This window comes from Stigmatopora argus, chromosome 12, assembly GCF_051989625.1.
Source record: "Stigmatopora argus isolate UIUO_Sarg chromosome 12, RoL_Sarg_1.0, whole genome shotgun sequence".
In the NCBI taxonomy this organism is placed as follows: Eukaryota; Metazoa; Chordata; class Actinopteri; order Syngnathiformes; family Syngnathidae; genus Stigmatopora; species Stigmatopora argus.
Genome location: NC_135398.1, coordinates 731,007 through 745,671, shown reverse-complemented (window position 1 = coordinate 745,671; position 14,665 = coordinate 731,007). Strand labels below are relative to the sequence as shown.

The window sequence follows — 14,665 nt, the reverse complement described above, 5'->3', positions numbered from 1 at the left end:
CTTTTTATTTAATCGTAGCTACAGGCCACATCTGATTTTTTTTTTACCCACTCTGACACCAGAGAACCGAATCATATGAATAAAAAAAATGGCAACATACTCACATGTATCCTTTTTAATGCATTGGTGAATACAGCACAATACAGGTATACTTGGCTCACTAAATTAAGGGTAGAAATAAGGAAAGGTGCAACAAGCAGTCATAACAAGGACAACAAGAGACTTTTAGGAACACACATTTGACAGGTTCAGTATCTGTTATCAAATATACATACTTTGATGTATAATGTAAATACTATCAAGGTAAGGTTGCATTTATGCGCTAATCATCACAAGGATGCTTTCTTATTATTTCTGTTTACAGTGCACGTATGTTTCCTCTGGCTTATTTTCACAGTGTGACGGGCAGTCGCCATCGTCTTTTTTTCCCCAAAAGCCTTCCACGCGCAGAATTCACAACAAAACAAAGAGGTCACAATTCACTTATTGCTGCTAATTTCTAATCTTTACATCTAAAAATATGACCGATTCCTCTGCTACATGTACAGCTTAACATGACGACAGTGTCCTTTAGAGCTATTTTCATAGAATAATTAAGTCTTGTTTAGCATGGTTTCATTTTTCCTATTTATGTATTCGTTCAAGAATTATTTATATGTGAAATCTCCCAATACAAGAGATTGTTTAATATATTTTTTTTAAATAAAATTTACTTTAGGCCTTGGAGGAACACAGAAGTATTTAAAATTAATATTAAGTCATTGATGACAATGTACTATTTATGGAAAACGAAATGGACAAATACAGCTAAAATTGAGAAAATCCTAAAATAAAAAATGAAAGTGATAACGTTAAACATTCCATCTCTAAAAATTTCAAATACATATTTGGGGGAGAGGAATTTATTTCTATTTCTCCAACATTATTATAAAGCGCTTTTTAAAAATGATCATTTATATTTCGTCAACTTATTTTAATAATATTTAATAAGATCTTTTACCTCCTATATTTAATGTCATTTATTGCATTTTGTTTTCATCCATTTTGTGTATTCCTCCAATGCTTTTCGACTCGTATTAAATGCAAATTCAGTCCAGTTAACACATAACGCTTTTCTCATCATTCAATGCCGAGCGGTCGTCCCTGCTCTAATGGATTGGACGCCTGCGGCCGTCGATGGCGGCGCATACGTTCACGTGCAATGCAAAGTTAAACGTTGGAAATGGAAGTCACCTACGTGGATATCCGGGGCGGAGTTTAAAAGTTTGCTGGCGGCGATGGCCAGCGTCTCCTAAAAGTCGTAGAGAACTTCCAGGAGACAAGCCAAAGACCAGGCTTGAGTCTCGCAGCTAAACGGGCAGTACTGGCCATTCTCGTTGGTCAGCTCGGGCAGACCTTTCCACGGCGACCTAAAAGTCACAGAAGATGGCCATGTTCAAAGGCAAACCGAGGGCCAAATCATTTTGAGTGACCCTTCTAAACAAATCCTGTGTCGACTTTACGCGTTTTTTCGTTCTGAACGGGAAAATAATGACTCTTACCCCTTTTCCAACTAATATAGGGGACAAACGAACAACTGTTCATTCCCCCCTCCCAGGCAAATTGGATTGGACATCCCTAAGGCAACCAAATGAGTCGAAATTTTTGACCCCAAGACAAAGGATACCATAACTACAATTAAAACAAAAGACTTTGGCACCCCTGAGCGTGTCACCTTGACATAGGAGACAAGATTCTTACCTCTCCAGATTGGTATAATGGCGTGAAAGCACATTTTTGACCAGGGTGGCCGTCCTGGCGTAGGTTTCTTCGCCTTGCTTCCTGGCAAAGTACAGTTTAGCGCGCAAAAAGTAGCCCACAGGCCAAAGCCACTCCTGAGAAAGCACAGCAAGTTTCAAAGTTAACGGTGGAATGAGCAGAAGTTTAAGTTAACAAGTTGCACCAGCCAAAGAAGAAACAAAAACAAAAAAATAGATAGAAATCACACTGAAGTGGCATTTTTTGATCAGAAACCGAGAATTAGCATATAAAGTAACCAGGATAAAATGGAGAACAACAGGCTAAATAGGCATTTGCTAACCGTTTTTTGTAGAAAACTAAACCCCCTCAAAAACAACATGGCAGGTTGCCGGTGGTCAAAAAACAAAACGTTTTGAAGTCATATATGAACAAAGTGCAAATACGCCACTTGAATGGTCTCCGGTCAAACTCACCGGTCCTTGATGGTAGTTGAAGCCCTTGGCCACGTTATAGTTGTCATTGTCAAGTGCATTATCATACACACCGCAGTAGACCATATCACTGAAAAATACACATCAGAAAGATTGATTTTTTGGGGAAAAAAGACAACAATAGTTCAAGTGAGAGCTGTGCCAAGCCCCTTGAATGGAAGATGGGGGGAGGGGAAAAAAGCTATCATACTCGGGGTCCAGCGTTTTCATTCCCAAGGGTCCCAGTAATTTGTCCTCAGCCACCTGGAGAGCTTTCCAGGCTTTTTCCACCGGAAAAAGTTCGGGAGCCTGAAAGAAAGTCCCGGTCAAGACGGTCCGGTCCCCCCTTGGCGCTGAGCCGCTCCACTCACCACCACCATGGCCACGGTGAAGTTTGGTCTCAACTGGTAGTCACACCAGGGACTGGAGGCCCCAAAGGTGTCCTTGTAGATGCCCGATTTGTGCACCAGGTCGGGGCGCTTCTCGTCGGGGTCGCCGGGCTCGCCCGACACCCAGAAACAGGCATCGAAACTCTGCTGGATCTCCTCGTTCCATTTGCTGTACAGGACGTACGTCTCTTTCCCTGAAATGATGGGTCGCCGCTTGAAAAACACTTAGTCAGCGCCTAAAAATCTCTTCTAGTGTGGCGGATACCATTTCTGTGGACTTTGGCGCCATCGTAAGGGAAGAGGCCTCTGGCGTGGAGCTCCAGCACCCAGCGGAGCGCCGACTTGCTCAGACCGATGATCTCCACGGCCGCTCCGTCCCTGCGGAGACACTTTCACGTTAGCCTTCGTCATCTGCCCAGATTTAAATAAATAACCAAGAATCAGTTCATCGCTAGCAGACGTCCAATCCGTGCAAAGTTGGAGGTTGGCAGCGAATGAACGTTCATTCATTTGCTGCCATTCCTCCCGATTCTAACAGGTTGGACGCCAAGCGCCATCCATGGCGGGGGTTGAGCTAAAAAAAAATATCCGCTGGCCTAGATGCAAGCTCCCACCAATGAGTCAAGTTGGAAATGCTCCAATTGGAGAAGTTTTCTGCTGACGAGCATTGCCGCCTTACCTGGGAGTGGCTGGGATGCCCTTATTTCTGGCCCGCTCGCTCTCCCCCATCTTATCCATCCACGTTCCGCAGTTGAAGCGGTTTCCTCCGCGGACCAAGCCCGTTTGGGGATCCACGCCGATCTCCACGTTGAAGCCTGACGGGATCAACATTACAAAAACAAATTTCACTAAGTATAAGGATTTGGGTTTTTTTTACATTTACTCCCCACATTTAACATGTCCATATTTAGCATTCGTTAGTCAAAATAGGCTTGTCTTTTTTTTTTTACAACTCAGAATACAAAATTAAAAAAAGTGCCTTTGTAGTACATACATGTTGAAATGTCTGCGTTGAAAACAACATTGATAGTGTAGTGTTTTCCCAAATGAAAATAAACCTTTTTACAAGTAAAATGCCAATAGGTTCTCCGTGGGCGAGCGAGTGGGCAAAGTCCGTCTTACCTTCGTCCCTCATGTGCATGTCGATCTTGGCCCCGGCGTTTCGCTCCCGGTAGGAAATTCCCTCCAGGTGGCGCTGGAGAATCTCTTGGACGACGTCGCAGAGAGGCTGCTCCTGGACGGGCGCAACGAGGCGGGTTGGACCGCGGGAGGCCGGGGAGGGTCGGCGGCGGGAGGCCGGGGAGGGCCGGCGGCGGAACGTACCACTTCTCCGGCCGAGCGGGGCTCGCTGTCGTCGCTGGGGTACATGCGGCTAACCGGCGATTGGAGGATACTGTGCCCCTGGGGAACGTGGCGGGTGTAATCCTGAAATGGAAGCGATTGTTTGGGTGTGACGAAAATTGGACCGACAGCGACGAACAAAAAGGAAGGAACGTTTATTCTCTGCAATTCCATTTCAAGGGATCGGTCGTCCCCCTACTGATTAACTCACCCCGGATTTGTTTTTTGTGTCAAAAGCTGTAAATGCGCAAAAAATGAAGTTGGGTGTTACCTGGAGGCACTGCAACCACCACCAAACAGCATCGCGGCAATTGTATCTGGCGAAGCGGCCTTCTCCCAGCAGATTGGGGATCAAACCGTGGCGCAAAGTCCCCGCAAAGGCCAAAATGATGTTCCTAAAGTGCATTGCACATCTGTTATTATCGGTAATTAGAACAAATATTCACATATATATATATATATATATATATACCGACCGAGCTTCCACGTGTCTCCCCGTCAGCAGCATCAATCCTCGGAGCGCGATAAACGTGTCTCTGCCCCAGCAGCGGAAAATCCCGGTGGAGAAATGGGGAAGACCTGAAAAAAATCCCATGAGCACGTTATTGGGACTACAAAATACATGCACAATTAAATAGAAATAAACTTATAAATGGCACTAGAATATAAGTCGCATTTTTGGGAGCCAAAAATATGACCAGAAATCAACAACAAGAGACCTTTGTGTACAGTTTTTCATCAATTTCATAACTGTACGTTAAAAAAACAGCACATTTTTGAGGGGGCGCTGTTGAGCCATTTTAAAATTGCGACTTATAGTCCAGAAAACACCAAAGTACTCTTTTTTTCTATTCTTCTTTCTAGACAACAGTTTTTTGGGGGGTGACCTGCAGCCACTGTGGCACAGCACTGCTCCTTGTGGCCAGTTATGGGACTGACGCAATACGGGACGTCGTCCAGTTTGGAGGAAAGCGGGGGAAGAGCGGGGAAGCGTCCCACTCCGCACATCTGAAGGGACGCCAATGCCAGGTGGCGTGCAAAGCTTGAGCCGCTCTGGATGAAACTGAAGGCAAACCATGAGCACAAAAAGTATTATGAGATCAAATATCTTGTGGGTAGGGCAAAAAATATATCTAGTCGTGTGCTACTTGTGTTTGCGCTGGACAGTTTTAAGTTATCTACCTTGACATGAGTTTAAAAGTGGCATCCAGAGCCGTGGTGAACACGGACACCAGGATGGCGTCAAAGTACGCGGGGATGAGATAGCGTGGGATGTGCTTCAGGTAGGCAAACATGGCCTCCAGCCATTTTCCAACCTGCGGCCGAGAAAGGACGATTATTTTACAGTGACGGGAGCAATCCTCCCTCCATCCATCCTCTCCGTTGGGGTCGCCACCATTCATCTACCTACGACATTACCTGTGCCAGCGGTCCTTCTTTATGGACCAGTCTATTGGATACGTAATCTATGAGCCAATCTCCTTGTCTGAGATTATCGCACACGGGATGGCCCAAGTCGTTGTTGGCACGAATATCGGCCAAAACCGACATCAGTCCTGCGTTGACAAAAGCGGAAGGTTTGCAATCGGCTAACTGGGAAATCACAAAACAAAAAGGATTTACCTTGAAGGCCGGCATATTTGAAACTTCCCCATCCCGGAATATTGTAGCATCCTCCCCCATCTTCCTGTTCTTCGGCATCGCAGCGAAACAGCAGGACGTTCATGTCCGCTAGCGACAGCTTTGACATCAGCCTGGGGAAGTGAATGGCATGACATATAACTCCCAAAATAAATTCTGCTTTTACAGCACGGCTGTCAAAATAAAAGCACGCAATTGTGCTTGAAGAGTATGAACGGTGCCCGTCGGCCCGGATTCAGACCCACACATGCCTAGCAAAGAACCAAAAGGTGGACTCACTGCGCTAAGGGCATCTTCAGGGCCTCCGGAGGGTTTTCCTCCGCTCGACTGCCTTTTCGGTATTTGAGGCTAAACTGGGACAGGAAGTAACGGATGGCGCCCACCAACTTCTGAGCTTTGGGGTCCAGGCTGACCCTGCAAGGAGGAGGAAAAACAAAACTTTAGTCTCAAATACAAGTCAATGACAAGTTGAATTTGTATTTTCAAGTCTTTGTCATGTTGTCAGCATGAAAATGCCATTTGATGAATGAGGATTTCGTGGCTTTTTTGGCCGTACCTGAAGGCAATGACGCTTCCCGGCGTGAGTTTCTTGAAGGTGATTTCTTGCACAAACTCGGATCGACCTTTTGTGGTCACGCCCGCTTGCTTCACCACTGAGCTCTCCTCTAACTGTAAAATACGCACAAAATGACATCCAGATACCATAATCAGAAAAAACAAAAAAAGACTAATTGACTTACTGGAATATGCTCTTTTATCTCGACGGTGTATTGAGGGAGTCCGTTAATGTACTCGTCGTCCTTTTTAAAAGGACGATCCGAGTGTCTTTCCACCGTCCTGGCCTCTAACACCACCTCCTCAATTTTCCCTGGAGACGCAAAAACATTGCAAAATAAAATAGCTTACTAATACAGAAACGTGAATTAGTGGCATGACGTTAGTCTGGCCATCACCTACCGGGTATGAACATGGGCGGCACCTCGGCGCTGTAGTGGTGCGTTTTGGGGTCCTTGAAGGCCGTCCTACACACCGCCACCACCGACTGATGGGTACTGGGGCAGTGGCGAGTGATGGCCACGATATCCGCGTCCACCTGGTCCACGTAGACCTGAGGGGGAGACGGGAACACATTTTCTATTTGCTTCCAACTCAAGGCCATAGAGGTGTCCAATCTATTTGGATTTTGGATCCATAACCGTTTTTTTTTGCCCTAATCTAAAAAAAAAAGCCATACCTGTAGGAAGCCTTGAGCCGCCAGTTCTTGATGCAACCTATTGAGCGCCAGTTTCCCGGCGATCACGCCCGTCCCGGGTCCGACTTCCTCGGCGGAGGTCAGCGAGGCGCCGGTGTTCCATTTTGGGTAAAAACGTTCCTCCTTGACCACGGAAATCTACGGACATCCGGACCTCGGATCAATTCCCGAGCCAATTGCGGCCGGCGCCCTTTGTCCGTTTTTTTTTGCGCGCCTCACCTGGTGCGGGACCAGCTCGTCGTAACCTCGGGTGGAGCCGCTGGCGCAGCAGGCCATGGAGACCATCGCCGAGCTGGGAAGCGAGTCCAGCGCCGAACGCAGCTGCCACAAAAAACAAAACAAAAGCGACAACGTGGCATTCACCGTTTGGGGACACCCAGCACCCAAAAGCCGCCCCTTCACCAGACCTGGATGGGACATTCGTTGTCGTGGGTGACGTCCAGGAACATGGCGTGGGCGATGCAGGGCGTCAGTGGGCGGAGACTAGGCTGCACGAAGGCACCGACCGGTTCGCCGCCGTAACGGTAGACCAACCTGCCTTCTTCGTGGCTGTCGCCCGCGGACAGGGCCTCTGCCAGGTCCAGGCGGGGTACACAAAAAAAGTCAACATTTGGACACAGGAACGTCTCGTCGCCATTGACCATTCGATCCGGTTTGACCGAGGGCCCGGCAGCCATCCTTCCATCCGATTTGAGACGGCGTTAAAGCCATCCAACGGTGAGGAGATGGTACAATGGCTGTCGGTCGTCCCAGTCAAATTCGGATTGGATGTCTATCAGTGTCGAATTCAATCTTAAAAAATATTAGAAGCCGATGTTAGATTGTCACACGCAGGACATTCCACATGCCTCCAAACAACACTCAGGCCTGGCACTTTTAAAAAAGGTGAAATCAAATGAAAAGAGCCTCGTCTGTCTAAAATATGTCCAATAAATATGTTTGCACTTCAGTTGGATTCTTAACACGCTTAACAAGTTTTGCCATGATAATTAAGAATCACATTTTTACATGACGGTCAAGTTTTGACACAATCATTGGGACGTTTTGACACCGTTAGCATATTCTCCACCAGCCAAAGAATACATAATAAAGATTTAAAAGGTCGCTAAAGCTGGCATTTTTAAGAGGGCAATCTTGGATTCCAGTCAAATGGAGAACAAGCGAAATCGACATCTGTTAACCCTTTCTCAGATCTCTAGTGCCCAAAAATTATTTTTTTAAAAACAAGCTGTTGATATTCAGAAAGAGGGAAAAAAAACTCACAAAGACTAGCCAAACTATGAAAAAACACGGCCACGATGGCGGTGAAGTTTCTGCGAGATGACTCCATTTCTGCACTTTAACGGAAAGCGATAAAGAAGAAACACAATCCGAAATGTTTTTGAGGTAAAGCCCGCGCCTGCCCCCCTCCCCACCAAATGGCATACCTCGTATCAGCGACGTAATCCCTAGATGGGTAACGAAGACGTTATCCAGTTCCTCGCTGCCGGTGAAGAGCTCCGCCACCACGTACAGATTAGGGCGGACCCTCCTGGCCACATCTAACATGAACTGCCACGCGCCGACGTCCCACAATTCAATAGCAAGTGAGGTGAGAAAGAGAGGGGAGCGGTCACCGCAAACAGGGGCGGGTTAGTCCAAAAAAATTCAAAAAAGAGGGAATCAGAAAAGGGAACGTGCAGTTTTGGACCAAAAAAAAAGAGGGAATCAGAAGAGTGCATGCAGTTTTTGGGTAAAATGAATGTGAAAAAAGACAAAATGCAAAGGGGAAGGGGGGGGAGAAAAGGGGCAGAAGATTAGTACCTCGAATGAGGCTGCTAATTCCCAGCCGATTGACAAAGACGTTGTCAATCAGCTCGCTGCCTGTGAACAGTTCGGCTATCAAGTACAAATTGGGCCTGACCCGCCTGGCCGCGTCCAGCATGGCCTAGACAAAAAACGTCACCATACAAACAGGAACAAAAGAAAAGCAGACCGTTGGGGAAAACTGGACCACATTTTTTCTTCTTTTTTCCCCAAAAAATGGGAAACAAGTTCACTGTAAAGCAAAATGTGAAAACGAGCAGCTAATTATGACGGGAAATAAAATGTCAAAAAAATGCGACTTGGACAAAATGGGAATAAAAATCAAAGTTAAAAAGAAAATGTCTTGCTTATTTTTAACGAAAGTTGTTTGCTTTCAACTTTTGGCCACTTAAAGTCGACGTGAACACAAAACGGCTCTTGAGATTTTGACCTCTTGATCAAAATTGGACAAGAAGGATGGAAGCTTACCTCGGCTACGTGCAAGGGCGTGGAGTGGCAGTTGTCCAGCCTGACCCCGTGAAAATATTGGGCTGTTATTTGCGTGTACTTCTTCATGTGAGCCCACAGGAAAGGGCAGTCCGAGGGTCCGGCGCCGTAACGCAGTTTGACGCTGTCGCCCCAGCATATCAACTCCCGACGGATGTAGACGTTGGAGCCTGAAGGAAGATGGCGGACAAATTGTTCAACAAACCACCAATCACACACGGGCGCCATTTTTAATCCTTAAATCGTGATCAATACCACATTTCTGGCATTTTAAATTTTTTATTGTTGACTGGTGACTCAATGGCAATTTGTTGATTTTTTAAAAATTGTTCAAATGAGATTGGATTGGATTTTTGAAGCTTTTTTTGTTTCGTTTGCTTGTTGGCGTGCTCACCGGGCTCGGCAAAGTTGCGCAACGGATCGTCCCCCATCACCCAACCGTTGTGAGCCAGGAAGTGGCACGTCTTCTCCGGTTGGTCCAACAGTTGCATTTCCTGCTCTAGAGTCATGTCCTCAAACGGAAAGGTGAAATACCTGACAAACGACGTGTTCGGAAGAAAAACATCACAAGCGGAAAACGTGGGAAGACCGACTTATTGAACTCTAGGGGGACAACATGGTGGCTGTCGCGCTTTTAGCGTTCTCTAACGAGTAAATCGTTAATGTAAACCAACTCGCCGGGATCTGAATTACCACAAAAAAAAATGGCAATATACTGGAAAAAAAGAGAAGAAAATGATGAAAAGATACCTGGTGACCAGAGGGTCCTTCTTGCTAACGGGGCCCAATTTGGGTCCGTGGTCTGCTAGACGCTCGTACAATACGTTTCCCACAATGCAGTTGGCAGCCTGCAAGTCAACGATGACAGCATTTTTGTAAGACTGCGTGATCTTTACATCAAAATCAAGTTGCAATTTATTAACTCATGCTAAATATACAGTTGTAGGACTGAAAAAGTGAAGGATCTTTGACGGACGACCAATCCACGCAAAGGATTCGGATGTCCGTCAAAGAAGATGTTACCTTACCTGCTCTTGATGCTGATGCACGATGTGGTTTTGTTCCTCGTTGAGCTGGTCGAGTTTCTGTCGCAATAATTGGCACGCCTCCTCGATGTGTTGTGGAGAATAGCTAAAAATAATAATAATAATAGCGATCGGAAATCGGGCACGATAGCATCCTTTTTCTTTCTGCTTTATTGAAATCCCCCGTTTATAGGACTGCAGTGTTCCCATGTCTCCTCTCCTCATCCATTTGAAAAAGGGACTTTACCTGTATGGCGCAAAGGTGAGGAGGGCGGAGTCCATGTCCACGCTGTTGCCATATCGTCTCCAAGCGGGGTCCTGCTGGATGAGCAAGCCTTTCTGGCCTCCGCTCTCACTTCGCTCAGCTTTCACGCCTTGACGCAGAAAAGATGATTAGAGAGCAGCCTTTCAACTGGGAATTGGAGCGGATTTCCCATAGCATGTTGATATATAAATAACGTCAACTGCAACCAAAGTGTAAGCACGAGGGCCATTCCTTCATTTGGTTTTCAATCCACTCAGAACATTTGACCAGGACTTGAAGGTTCATTTCAGTTGACTTTTTGGAATGTTTTGCGGTCAAACGGGGCAGTACGAACCACTTTGGAGTAGAGTTCGGAATTGCTCCACGGCGATGTCCACTTTGACCTGGAAGAACTCCCAGAGTTTGATGCGAGGGAACACGTCCCGCCACAGCACGCTTCGGATCACCTGAGCGACACAGAAATATTGACAGAGGCCTCCTTTGCTCGCTTTCAAGTGGTACATGACGTCATGCGGCCAACAAACTTAGTTTCAATGAACTTGGATGTTTTTACACTGGAAAAAAAGTCACCTCAAATGTGTGCTTTTTGAAATCTTTAAAGTTAACTCGGGTGAAAACATTTATTAATGATAGACAATAAAGAGAGATTTTATTGTTATGTTTTTTTTTAAATATTTGTTTAAATGTTTTTAAAATATATTTTTAAATGAATTATCTATTTGTATTTTTTTTTCTATCTTTTTATGATTTTTCAGAGTTGCAATTATGCAAACCTCAATTTTGCGGTTGAAATTTCCCACTTGGCAACTTTTGCAATGACAAAGGCACACTTTTGTGTCCCTCCCACTTTGAACGGATTGGACCTCTACTCATGCTAAATAATGCTAATGACTAAACATTTAGCTCTCTCAATAACCCTGAAAAAGTCGACAGTAAGCTCCACCTACATCAAGTTGGCTCCGCTCTGTGACGTCGGCGGGAAGGCCCACGTCCCGGTAGCGTCCGTCCGCCATTCTGGTGGTCAAATGCCAAATGGCTCTGTCCAGGATCCAGGCCGGGCGCAGGTGGGGCGAGTTGACCAGATTGTAACCGCATTCCGGATGCTCTCGGATCCATTGGCTATTGGCCGCTGCAAAAATAAATGAAAATGGCGTTGAAACCAAATCGACATACAAACACACCTTGAGTGACCTACCCGTGTGGTTGTAGACCACATCGGTAATACACAGCACGTTCCATTCCTTCTTCATCTTCTCCACGAGCGCCCCGACGTCCTCCCACTTGTACTTTTTCCCGCCCGGACTGAACTCGGGGCTAAAAGTGAGCTGGTCGGCCAAGGAATAGCACGAGCGGGATTCTCCTAGCGTCTGCAGGGGCGTCAAGTGGATCATGTTGTAGCCTAGGAGAGCAAATCAAATCAGCGCGTTTTGATCACGGCCGGCCGAGTCCATCCGTGGTCGGGTTCAAAACGCACCGGATTCCTTGGCCACTTGCAATCGGGCCGGCCAGTCGTCCAAGTGACCCAAACACTTCGATAAATAGGTTTGAATGCCGATGCAGTCCAACGGGAGGACTTGGTTCTCCGGTCCCACGCGAAGAACCGGGTTGACGACGATGTAGCCTCCTCCTGATCTTTCCGTATCGCTGTCCATTGAGAGGGGACAAAATGTTTCATTTCAATTTCATAAATACAAAAAGTGTGCCCTGAGTGGGCTGATCATGAAAAATACAAGTGTTTTTATTTAATGAGTAATGCTAGTATGCTAACTAAAAATACAGCGGTCTTAAAATTCTAAATGTATATGCTACTGTGCCGATTCCATTTACAACTGGATAGTTTTCGGTTGCAGCGCTAGTTGCTGCAGATCAGTTTGTCAATTCAAAAATAAAGCGACTCATAATTCTTGGGATTTTTCCCCTGAAAAAAAGCCAAACGTTAGACGAGGGGATTATATGGTGGTGCTCCAATTGTTTTTTTCCCAGAAGGTGCCATGGTGCTTTGCATTCCAACTCCATTAAAAAGGCAAATCTTACCCAAATCCAAAGTAGTACTGATAAGAACCAGCCACTTGAATATCCAGCTGGCAAAACTTATCCGAGTCATCTTCGCGTCCCGTCGGGTTTTTCCAGGGCAAAACGCGGAATGTCTGCCGTTGAAAGCCCTGTCCTTTCGGCGGGTAGTTGGTGTGCACCGTCACCCTCCGGCCCTGAAGACTCGGACCCAGACGGAACTGGAGCTCGAAACCTGAGGGAGCGCAAATGAAACAACGTTACTTCTTAACCAAATTGAGTACATTTAAGAAGAAATGTAGCTGTTTGTGGCAAAGAAGTGCAACGATTTCTTGAAGGTTTACCTTGATCAAGTCTGAACAGGGTCCTCTCTAAATTCTCCTTGTCGTTGAGTACGAGTACTCGAATCTGCTTCAAGTCTTGGGGGACCATTTTGACTTGGACACCGCCGAATCCCGCTCGCCTGGAAAGTACATGTTGCCGACAACTAATGAATCATAAGCAATGTTCCCTCTAATTTTTTTGTTTGTCTGGGCAGAAAGACAACCTCCCTGAGCACACTGAGTACCGACCGGTGTGAGCAACATCATCATTGCTCGCTATAGGCACACACCAGTATCACACCTGCCATAAGCAGGTGCATGTCTACTACACATAAATGATTTAGTAATAATAAAATGTAATGATTAATATCTATGAATGGGCGGCCCGGCGGATGAATGGTTCGCGCGTCGCCCTCACAGCTAAAAATAAATAAATAAAATATATATATTTTTAAAAATGGCATTTTTTTTGTGCGCTCCATATGATTTGCTGTGCGCAGAGAAGACGAGAGTAGTGCTCAATTGCGCACGCACGCATCTTAGAGGGAACATTGATCATAAGTGATTGTTTTTTTAATTCACAAAATTGCTGTCGGTTTTCTCCAGGTACTCCGGTTTCCTCCCACACTCCAAAAGCCTGCATGCATGCTACGCTAGCTGATTGAACACTCTAAAGTTGGCTGAAATGGTATGACAAAAGAATATTTTGAAACGCCATTCATCATGAGGTATCAACGACAAATGGCATTGAACAAAACTACATATAAATGATTGTTTTTTTTTTCCTTTTTAGAGACTGAGTGGGTGGCCCCGCCCTCCAACCAGCCCACCTTTCACCCCGTAGTTACGCCACTGCCTCGCAGCAATGAAAGCGATTTGACACATTGAAATTCCGCGTTTAAACGGAAAGCGATGCTCGTGTTGGCTTAACCAAAGACGATAGCAAATTGAGCGTCGAGACATCGGAGCCCAAACTTGGAGTCCGGCTGCTGTTTTCCCCTGGACAGGGTCAGGAATCTTAGTCGATAATGTCAACGTGTATTTATAAAACTCAGCTAGCTTGACACGCTTATCTCATGCCAACCTTTCAGGGCAACGACACGAACTCGTATAAGGAAGCTAAAATACATTAAAGACAACAACAACAACAAAATAATAATAATAACCCGGCGATGCACAAAACGGAGCTAGGACGAAGTCCAGAGTTGTTTTCAAAACAAAACAGCAAATCACTCTAGTGCATTTTACATGACAACGCAGGAAGTCCTTTCGGTCTTGCTCAAATAGCAACAAAGCATTCTGGAGTAAAAACGCACAATTTATGATGGAATATTCCTAAAATGGGAAAATGTTTCAACGATAACAATTGGATGTTGTCGTCGCTTCATGATCCGCAATCGGTTATGTCGACTGTGGCTAGGCTACGGCAAATGATAGCATGATAACGGCGACATTTTGAGACAAAAACTAGGAAGCTGTTGGTACCTGTTCGTCGTCGAGTGAATAGCAGCGAATAGCCAGTGTTGAGAAGTCGTCTATTTGGTATCCGACGAGTTTTGCTGAGACATTTGAGGAGCCTGGGGGCGTGGCACCGGAAAACAGACAGGCACGATTACCGTAATAACCCCAGAAAATGTTACCTAACAACGGGGCAAGATTTATTTTCAACAATTCTCTTGAAGCGAGAAACAATTTTGCGTGTGCAAGTACAATTTGATCTTTGTCAACGATTTTTAACTTTTTTTTCAGATATATATTTTTAAATATTCACATGTAAAATATAAAAGAAACAGACATGACCAGGTTAGCTGTTTAACACTTGTTTTCTGGGGATAATTTAATATTCGTCGTCCTTATATTTTGAAATGTATCACCTGATTGAATGTTTTCCCCCCTTATCTCTATGTATGGTATTTT

At 45.5% G+C, this 14,665-nt stretch overlaps 1 protein-coding gene across 1 annotated transcript; it reads right to left on the bottom strand.

Annotated features, from left to right (window-relative positions):
• Nucleotides 1–100: 100 nt before the first annotated feature.
• agla (amylo-alpha-1, 6-glucosidase, 4-alpha-glucanotransferase a) lies at nt 101–14,537 on the bottom strand. Its single transcript, XM_077615520.1, has 35 exons — nt 14,234–14,537; nt 12,770–12,888; nt 12,450–12,660; nt 11,890–12,059; nt 11,611–11,814; nt 11,363–11,544; nt 10,750–10,861; nt 10,398–10,524; nt 10,154–10,256; nt 9,876–9,973; nt 9,520–9,659; nt 9,108–9,295; nt 8,261–8,384; nt 7,241–7,404; nt 7,053–7,154; nt 6,816–6,971; nt 6,539–6,689; nt 6,322–6,449; nt 6,138–6,250; nt 5,861–5,995; nt 5,564–5,694; nt 5,360–5,496; nt 5,123–5,256; nt 4,828–5,003; nt 4,417–4,519; nt 4,212–4,335; nt 3,923–4,024; nt 3,722–3,833; nt 3,279–3,414; nt 2,865–2,977; nt 2,582–2,793; nt 2,422–2,519; nt 2,214–2,301; nt 1,741–1,874; nt 101–1,409 (listed from the first exon to the last, which is right to left on the bottom strand). Exons 2-35 carry the CDS (start codon nt 12,855–12,857, stop codon nt 1,292–1,294), a joined length of 4,614 nt encoding a protein of 1,537 aa, XP_077471646.1. The 5' UTR covers nt 12,858–12,888; nt 14,234–14,537; the 3' UTR covers nt 101–1,291.
• Nucleotides 14,538–14,665: the final 128 nt, after the last annotated feature.

What these genes read in the sequence shown, in the direction of transcription:
- agla (XM_077615520.1), bottom strand. Translation starts at nt 12,857, where the DNA reads ATGGTCCCCCAAGACTTGAAGCAGATTCGAGTACTCGTACTCAACGAC. An exon ending in ACGAGCTGGTCCCGCACCAG is followed by an intron (nt 6,972 to 7,052) that starts GTGAGGCGCGCA and finishes GGATGTCCGTAG; the next exon opens with ATTTCCGTGGTCAAGGAGGA. An exon ending in CGCCAAAGTCCACAGAAATG is followed by an intron (nt 2,794 to 2,864) that starts GTATCCGCCACA and finishes CCATCATTTCAG; the next exon opens with GGAAAGAGACGTACGTCCTG.